The sequence below is a fragment of the Bacillus rossius genome, chromosome 3 (assembly GCF_032445375.1).
Source record: "Bacillus rossius redtenbacheri isolate Brsri chromosome 3, Brsri_v3, whole genome shotgun sequence".
In the NCBI taxonomy this organism is placed as follows: domain Eukaryota; kingdom Metazoa; phylum Arthropoda; class Insecta; order Phasmatodea; family Bacillidae; genus Bacillus; species Bacillus rossius.
In genome coordinates this window covers 68718396-68728646 of record NC_086332.1, presented here as the reverse complement: position 1 = coordinate 68728646, position 10251 = coordinate 68718396, and the positions used below count along the sequence as shown (strand labels likewise).

The window sequence follows — 10251 nt, the reverse complement described above, 5'->3', positions numbered from 1 at the left end:
TTATACCTTGTTGCAAACCTATATTTACTAACAGGCTCTAGTCTACAAGCGCCGCAAAGAAATAACTTATTATTTCACGCGGGCTGCAACTATCATGATAATCACATCTGACTTCAAAATGTAGACAAATCTAAGTCCTATGCCATGTAAAACCAAAAGAAAAAAAAATCTAGAACGGAAGCTTTATTGCAAGCAGATGGAAGAGCACTGTCAGAAAATACAGTACATCTAAGGACTTTTCATCGTAGAAATTACCTTAAAAAATAATGAAATGCTTCGGTATACTTTGTTGCAACCGTTTTGAAGGGCTGCCGACAGGTACACCAAACATTTTCAAGTGCGTTTCCTGAACCCAGAAGCCTAGAAGTTCTAGTGAGTGACTGGCAAATAAGCCAACGATCTAGATAAAAAGAATTACTACATTAGTATTTAATTACTCTTATTTTTCTTTCATGTTCACATATAAGTGGCGTATTCACGAATTTTTAATTTGTCAGCGGAAACTCTCTACTCGATTAGCGCGGAAAGTCGGAATGTTTTAAAAACCTTTTTGAACTAAAATTAACGCTTTTTTTCGCTAAAACTCCTGAAAGCATTATATTAAGAGAAAAGATCAACTCTCGTCAAGGAAATCTATCTTACAAAATTACCTACTAGGCCTGGTGGAATTTACTATCAACTAATACATTTAAAGCTTAACAAGGAAATTTTGCACCATATAATTGAATAGTCCTGAGTTAAACTGCTGGGCTATCCTAAACTAATTGAAAATAGTACAACTACCGGATTGAGTAGGGCACTTGTGTGAGCCGATTCAAAGCGGCATATGTGCTGCATGGAATTTTAAAGAAACAAAACACTCGGAATTGCACAACGTGATATATTGTATAGATTGGTTAAAATATGGAAATTTTAATATTTTTTTAAGTTAAACTTCTTTGGGCTCGATGTGAGTAAAATTTCAAGGCCGACTTGAAACATTGTTGTGAAACTTTCTATCGATTTTTTTTTCCTAACATAACTAATAACTGTGTTTGGGAGGGGTCAGGGTTAGGGAGAGACTCTAAGTGCGTCTCAGGCCGTAGTCTGTACGCTCTACTCATGATGTGTTTAAGCCATGCAGGAGAGGAAGCATACATATGCTAGGAGGGTATTGGCCAGCCGTGGCTGCGATTGGCGCCATGACTTTATTGGTGCCTCACTTCTTACCTCTAGACTAAAACTAGATAAGTTTGGCCCAGGTAAAACCTGCATAGACACAGGAAAACCCCTAGGCACTTACATGAGGGATGAAAAATGTCATGCATGAATTACAAGCAGGTTGGTTACAGGAAACAGAGGGGTGGTTCAGGAAGAAGAGTTCGACAGAGTAGAAAATCTACCATGCGCGGGTTTGGCACTTGGGCTTTATGTCCGCATTAGGTTTGGGGGGCGCCGGTTTGTTCGGGGGCAACTAGGTGTCGTTTCCCACCAGGCTGCCAGTCAGCCTACTTTCTAACGTGAAAAGTACAAAGAATATATATTTGGAAAAAGATATATTTTTGTGCGGTTATTCGTCCCCTGCCCCCCACCCTCTCCCAAAAAGTTAGAACCGAGATAGATAGATGAACGAAAGAATAAGACATAGAGTGTGCGCATGAGCTTGTTTCAGAAAATAGATATATGTATTCTATACATTCAGCTGTGAGTGCCTTGAATTTTACATTTGCTGTCAGCGCACTCGCGTTCCTCCTTGTTCAACCAGCAGCGTAGAGAGCGCTGTTGAGACAGTCCCTGCATTGCCCGCATAGATAGCCCTACCTGTTACACATTTTTTTCTTTATGATTTGAGTATTTCAATAGTGAGTAATAGTAGTACCTATAGGAAAGTATTTCCGGGAACAAGCTTAAGGCTGAGGATAGAGATTTGTCGACACCATCTTGGATGGTGACGTCACGGCGGCCCTCTTGGACTCAAAATCCTTAATTATATGACTTAAAATGACTCAAATCTCCTATAAATTTCCCTACTTCGAGGGAAAAATTCCCGTTTGAAGGAAATTTTCCCGTTTTATTCCTCAAAAATTTGAAAATTCGAAATTCGAAAAACCTCAGAAGACTTTCGCCTTAGAAAGAACATAAATTCCCCAAAGAGGCTTAAATTCCCTAACGACAAGCCACTCCTAATCCTCTGGCAGCCATCTTGGATGACCTTGACCTTGACAATAAAATTCAAATTCTTTAATTTTTGACCAAAAAATTCCGGAAAATTCGAAAAAATATAAAAAATTATCCACTTTAAATGTTTAGTTACATAATCAATTTTGGTCCTTAGTTCGATTCCCGGCAAGAGTAAACATGTAACTTATTTTTAAAAAATTAAAAAAATCTCGATAAATTTTAAAAATTGTAATAATAAAAATGTATTACCTCACACCTGTCGTCTTGAATTAAGACGTAACCGCGGCACGTACCCTTACGACAGCCATCTTGAAAATTAGTAATTAATGTAATAAAAATTTGGAAAATATTTTAAAATACAAAAAAATAATAATTAGTTAAAAACACGGTTTCACTATTTGTTACGGTCACCAACTTGGATTCCAGAAACGTTACACGTTTCTTTACGCCCGCTATCTTGGATGTGACGTCATCGTTGCAGTTTAGATAAGACCGACATATTGGAATATAGATCGTTTTAATTTTCGTTACAACCGCCATTTTTACAATCCTTATATTTAATGCTACAAAATCGGGAAAATTTTTAAATTTATAAAATTAATTATTTAAATTGAAAAAAACAATGGACCATCTTGGATTACGACGCCACGATTGCCATCTTAAAAGTTAGTAATTATTTAGTTAGAAAATCGGGAAAAATTTTCCAATTTATAAAAATCAATTTGTAAAATTTTAATAAAATTGTAATAAAAACGTACTTACATCATGAAGTCCCCAGTTCAAACCTGGTGAGGGAAAAAATAAAAAATGGCTATGGAAACGTTTTCCACGTAAGCCACCGGCAGACTGACCTCACCACTACTAATGCCAAGGTACATATATTGCCAACTAGTCTGACATCACATCCGCCATATTTTGTTTCGTCTGATAGAGTACGCTACAGCCATATTAGTTTAATTTTTATCGGCTAGAGTATAGTAATTATTTATTATTAGGGACCAAAGACAGGTTTCTAATTTTTACTGGTTGCGGTAGTGTGAGGATCGTCTAGTTCGACTTGTCTGACATATAAGTCCAGTAACTGACTATTATTGTGAAATTAGTAGCATATTTACCATTATTAACGCTAACATTTATGGAATGTGTACTATCGGCACCGGGGCACCCTGATGGTCGCGACGTTGACGACTACGGAGATTCCGGTGGTAGCTGCACTAGCGGAGGCCTCAACGAGTGTGGTTTCGCCAGGAGAAGAGACTTTAACGAGTACAGTCTACAATTACATTAAATTGTTGAACACGTCGAGTATGACCATTGTGGCAACAACGATGTCTTTCGGTATCCATGTCGTCACTATGGGAAGATATTTTCAACTAACGGTTATGCTCGCCGACATGGAGCGAAAGAATGTCCCATGAATCCACCGAGTATTAAATTCAGCTGTGAGAAATGTCATGAGCAGTTTTCACGAAACGATAATTTAAAAAGACAATTGAAGAAGTGCAAGCAATGTGCTTCTTCTACCAATGAGTAAGGATACATCTACGAAAACAACCAATAGACATCCTTGTAACTTTTGTGAAAAGACATTTTAATGCTCTCGAGGTGCCAGATATGAGAAGGATAATGGGCGAATAACCCATCGCGCTTGGTATCGCTGAAATAAGTGTCGTATGTGGTTTTCTCGTATTGAAAATTTGAGAAGAGCCATGAAAAACTGTAAACTCGAGGTTCGTTCAGCTACTGCGGACAAGCTAGTTGCAAGTTAAAATTGGTACTCGAACGTGCAATTACTCTAACAGTTAAACGGATTTGCCGTAAGCAGCTTCGACTTCGTCTCAGAGTGTGCCGCGATATATGACGGTTCTCGGTGAATTTTGACCTAATGAAAATGGATTATACTTATAAGAGTCTGCGTTCCATAGGTATGTAAAAACTTACTACTATCTAAACGGTTATCTTAAGCCAAATATTTTTTTTTTTTACTTTTCAGACTGATGCCAAAAAGTATATAGTCAATCAGTTTGAAGAAGTATTGGATCATAATCGCTCTTTGAAGAATAACTTATGGTTTCAATGTACTTATGGTAAACCTTAGCCACATCAAGACCAGAATTGCGATAGAGTATTCAATACGATGAATACTTCCGTTGCCATGGGTAGCAACGTGGAAGAGTCCGTTAAAAACATCATTGAAAAAATCCAGAAAAAGGAGGAAAGAGGAAGAATACAAAGAAAAATATAGCGGATGGACAGTTAGCCACGTAGATATATTGCCACTGAGAACACAGCAGTCTTTGTTCAATGAATGGTCTAAAAATAACTGGCTTATGTTAGCACTTGAATTAGAACAGAATTTACGAACTAAAAATAATAAGTGAAAATGTGATGTTTTATTTATTATAGCTGCAACTTTTACTTTTATTATAAAATGTCGATTGAGGTGACATTCAAATAAATAAATATTGTTTTGAGACAAATGAATTTTTTTACAGACCCGAAAGGACCACAACCGAACAAATCAATAATATATTAAAAGTTCATTTTATTTTGTGATTTTTGTAAATTTTACGAAATTTTTGGTCAATATGGTGGCCAAAATAGCTGACAAGATGGCGAACGCTATGTTATGATGATTGATACAACTGCGCATTAGCGGGTAAGTAATAAACCAATATGTCAGCAGTGCCCTCTAGCAGAAAATAAAATCCAAGCTGGTGGCATCCAAAATGCTTGTCATGATTTTATATTGATAGAAGTAATACATGCTTTAGTAGTAGTTGTGGAGGTCATTCGGCTAAGAATAATTGCCCCTATCTGAGGAAAATTACCCATCTATATTTTTTTTAAATAAATTGCAACTTTTCTTTTAAAATGTGAATTCTCCCCTCGTAATAAGGAAATGTTGTGACGTTTTTGAGGATTTTTAAGTCCATTTTGATGACTTTTGGGAAATTTTGTCGGCTTTGACGTCACAATCCACACGCTCAAACCTGTCCAAGACTCTACTATATATACAACTAATGCCTTGAGATATTTTTTTTTTTCATTGAAAAAGATATGGGAAAAGTATCTATATTCCAAAATACTTCAAGGTAATGCATTCAAAGTTTGGAAAAATTTAAAGAATCAAGGAACCTTTGTTGATCGTGATCCATGTCTTCTGTATACATGACAGTGTCAACTTGGCAAAAGAAATTGTAGTTTCCGGACAAGTTATTTAAACATTTATCTTTGGTATCGTGGGTGAAGACATTTTTCGCAGATGTAATTATTTTAGCAGTTTGTCTATGTTATTTAAACGATTCTCTCAATGGGGAAGATTGACTCAACATAAAGTTCTAGACATGCGCTGTTTCTTTTTTACGCCAGTGATGAATCAAAATTTTTATTAATAGCACTTACAGGCCATCCTATATCTTACTACCAAGAAGACACACACTGTCCCACTTGTCCTCCTCACGGCCCACACGCAAGAATCATGACGTCAATGTGTCTTACCATCTCCTGGCCGACTTAACCAGATCACACCCACCACCCAAACGCACGAAAGAGCTCTTGACGCATGCAGGCTTGATGAGGAGGCAACCCGCATGACAGCATGCCTTCGCAGATGGCGAGTGTTGCAGGAGCGAGCATGTCGCCTCGCAGTTCAGGGCGCGATTCAGTGATTCAGTGAGCCCCATCACAACAGTTCGTCTCTAAATTTACTTGATTTTTAGGTAAAGAAGGGGTAAATGTTAACGTGGCTTCTATTGCCGTTATATATTCGAGTTACCGCAATTTATACAATAAAAATCGATTAATTCATACTCAGTTGCAAATAATATGTAGTGAAATATAGCTATTAATATTTAAATCACAGACCCTATATGTAATAGCTGGAGCATATTTTTATTCCATGACAATATTTTTGTCATAATAATACATATAATCAATCGTATAAAAGGGAAAGAATCCATTAACATGGTTAATACTCGAATAATAATAGCCTGCAAAGATAAATATTTTCAATAATAATATTTTATTAGAACATTTTCTTGGGAATAAAATCATTGGCAAAGATGCTTCATAATAATTTTAAACACTAGGTATTGAATTTTTTTTTAAAAAAATACAATAATTGTATAGAGAGTTAAAATCTTTCAAAAATATATATGTGTAAAATGTACGGCTCATACTAAAACCCTTGCACTAAATAAGCATATCGTATCCCGTCGCGCATGAAATTGAAAGGGCACAAAAAACCTTTGAGGCTTCAATTGACGAATGTACTACCATGACAGAAATTTTAAGATTTTGCTGCGTGATGAGGTCAGGTCAATTATAAAAAATAATGTATGTAGTTTGTTTGAGTAAGTAAAACTTTTAGAAGCTCTGAATGTGTGGTACATTTCCAGGAGGAAAGAATCCAGTTCAATGGTATAACCAAACAATAAAGCACACTAAGGCATATAAAACACCACAATGTCTAAGAGATGTAGGAGTCAGCCTGTGTCTCCAGCGAGCTGTGTCACGAGGAGCGGCGGTCAGCAGGACGAGTGTGTCGCAGAGGAGTTTACAAACATATTTTCTCTTAGGTTTTTGTATGTAATGACGAAGCGGCCTTAGCAGTAAAATATTATATCAAACTTTGTGCACCTAAAATTTGATGAAAATACATTTTTATGCAAAAAAAAGATCACAATATCATGTTAACACACGCAATTATTGGAAATGTTTGTACAAATTTTCACAGTCCTAATTGAATTTTTAAAGAAAAACGCTTTGTCGTTTCCAGCGTGACGAGAAGTGCAGCACTCTAGCGTCGTTACACTTATGGTTTCCCGACAGTGATGAATGACGCACTCAATATTCCGCGTCCTCCTCGCCACTTCTGAGCGCCCCACTCTTAACATTTGCCCTATTTTCTTTTTTACTCTCTGATGAGTCATCGCATCGGTTATCCAACTGTCTCCAAAAGGAGTTTCACTTCAAAAAAATATTGAGCACAGACAAATGTTTGTTTTTTTCTTACTTCTCGATTAAAACGGGACTGCGTCCATCTGTTAGCATGATCCTCGATCACCTTTACGGACCTATCACGCTGCTGGTCCGCCAGAAGCGCAGCGCCGAGCGGGACGGGGAGACGTGTGTCCGCGCTGCCGTTCCTCTGCACCCGGCTGTCTGAAGTCTAGCGTATTCTGCGGTTCCTTCTCGCCCTACCTCCTGTCGCCCCTCGCCCGTGAGCCCGCCTTGCCTTGCTCCTGCTGCTGCCACTAACACCACTTCACATAGTTCGCGCTTTGCAAAACAGGGACCGAAAGACGCCATCTTAGTTTCAGCAATTTTTTTTTTAGGCCATTACAACTTTGTTCCGTTTTATTTTCACATTTTTTGCTTCAACAAACCAATCTGTATAAATAAATATGTAATTGTTCGCTCGTTCAAACTCTTAACTCTCCGAATGTTCTTTACCGATTGTTTTGAAAATTTGAACCAACGTTGTATTCAAAAACGCGCTTGTTTTTATGCACCTATGTCACAACTGTGACATTTAAAAATATATATAATAATATAGATAGCTGGAACCTAGATTTTTAATATTTGCATTGCTATGGAGTGACTCATATATATATACATAATGCTTCAAAAAATGTATACACACTTTGAAGTGTAATGAAAAATCTATTTTCCGTTCTAAAAGATTAAACTTTTGGAAATGGAAAATGTTAAGTCGAATTTTAAAAATAATTGTACTTTCTGATGAAAATGTGATTAATGTTCCAAATGGTGGCCTTCAGCATCAAAATATTTCTGAGTACGAGTCACCACTGATTCCGTACATAGTACCAAAGTGTCCAATGAGATTTCTGCGCACACCGCTTGAATTCCATTCCAAGGTGTCTAGGTTACGTTGTTTACGTGGTTTACACCTCATATTTTACTGCTCCCCATAAGAGTAAATCCAGCTGCGTAAGGTTTGCAGAGCGTGCAGGAAACTCGATTGGCCCCCTGCGACATATCCACTGTATGCTCGTACGTCCCTATGATGGTGCGGTGGGACGCCATCCTGTTGGAAATAAAACTTGCCATTACATATAATGCACGAATGGCAGGAAATGAATCAGAAAGCATTGTTAGGTACTTTTTCCAGTTGCATTACCTTTAAAGCGGAAAGGCCCGATAAGTCCCCTTGCAAACAAACCACACCTCACATTTACACCAGGCAAATTCACAGTCTTTTCAAATGTAATGTGAGGATTATCTTCAGCCCAGTACACACAATTGTGCCTATTGACTTTTACATTAAGTTTGACTTCATCTGACCAAATTATGCTACCCATAAATCCCTGTTCACGTATCACAATCTCCTTAACCCGTTCACAGAATTCTAACCTTCGATCTGGATCGTCTTTACACCAGGTTTGGAATGTACACACGAAACTTGCCTTTCTTCAGAATGCGTCGCGCGCCTCTTGCCTTGAAATTTTTGAGATGAACGCTGAAACAGATCCAAGATTGCAGTTGAGGATTCATCACTTGTAGCTGTGCGAGGTAGCCCTGTTCAACCTTTATGCACTACACACACTGTTCCATGAATTTTCGATTTTGTCTTGTAGACGTGTAATTGTTAACCTTGAAGGTGGTTCTGTACCATACTCACTTCTCCACTGCCTTTAAACCTCAGAAACATTCTCAAACTCCCAGAGATACTTAATTATCTGTTCCACGCTTCAAAGCTCGAATGTACTTCCGCCATGATCAAGTTACTTCCTTGTCACTAACTGGGTTTTTTAGCTAGAGCGACAATTCTGCTGCCACCTGTTGAAGAATTATAAAATTACTTTCTGACAGAAATTTAACCTTGTAGAACGGGAACTAAATTTTCTATGACAGTTCAAAGTACGTATACATTTTTGACGCACCCAGAGGAGAGGGATAGAGATATGTAGAGGAATATATGGAATATAGGAATATATGTATATGTGTGTACATACTTCAAACAAATTACAAAAAAAAATAGTAGATAGCATAATATAATTCAATGGAATGCTCGAAATTAATAGCGACTTGCTGCTACGAATAGTTTTCCTTGTAAAGTCAGTGAGGTTAAATATTATATTATTTTACCACGTTTTCATTAAATCGGTTTCTTATCTGTCGGTCTGTTCGGTACAAATTTTGCAATCGATTTTAAACTAACTTTCCGATGAGCTAGAGATTGAAACTTTGAGCATAGCTCAGAACATAACGAAAACTCAATACTAACTTGCTTTCTTGTCTGTTTGTTTGTCTGTTGTGTGTTGTGGCGTTAGGCTTCGAGCAGAATAGTCAAGTGCTGCGGGATGCATAACGCCTAACTCCTCAGGCGGTGCCTACACCACCGACTGCTCCAGGCGTTTTATGTTTTCAATAGGATGGAGGTCGGAAAAACTTCATAAACATGACGTAACTTTTAAGCTAAATCTATACTAAATTCTTCAGCTATGTTATTTGATGCTCTTTAAAAATGTATTAATATATTTAATCCTGAATTTCACAGCCTGAGAAAATAGAAATCTATATATTTTTACTGCGTTTTAACTTTTTAAAAAAATCAAAACAATCTGAACTTTTGATTTAACTATTTTAAATAGTTTCTAATATGGCCTTTAAGCAATAATTAAACAAAACAAGGCGGAAATACGTACAGCTCTTATTCAATAATTTGTAATTCACTTCAGAAGAAAAATCAACCTTTAATTTTCATAAATATATACATTTACACACAAACGGAACCAGAGAGACAGGGTTTGCTGCTCTCCTATCACCCAGAAAGCAACTTACAAAAGCTATATTACTTCTTGATAAAAATTTTGATTTATAGACTAGAAACAGAAAAATATTATTTAAATAAAAAAAATCTATTCGACTACCTTTTTAAAATAAACTAAAATGTATAAAATTATTTCACCTAGCCCCATACAGATTTATAACCTAGTAAAGATTCCTAGCCCCATACAGATTTTCCTGTAAAATTGTGATTGTGAATTTTTAATAGCTATGAAAGTACACGCAAGTATCAAAACGAAAAACGTTAGGCGCATGCAACAGTAAGGAGTGTAGGGA

The 10251-nt window shown here is 36.9% G+C and overlaps 1 protein-coding gene across 1 annotated transcript in view; it reads right to left on the bottom strand.

Moving 5' to 3' along the window:
* Positions 1-8597: 8597 nt before the first annotated feature.
* LOC134531456 (uncharacterized) overlaps positions 8598-10251 on the bottom strand; it is a 32244-nt gene continuing 30590 nt past the window's right edge. Inside the window, exon 3 of the mRNA XM_063367167.1 lies at positions 8598-8644. Coding sequence (XP_063223237.1) covers positions 8598-8644 — 47 coding nt within the window. The remainder of the gene's footprint in view (positions 8645-10251) is intronic.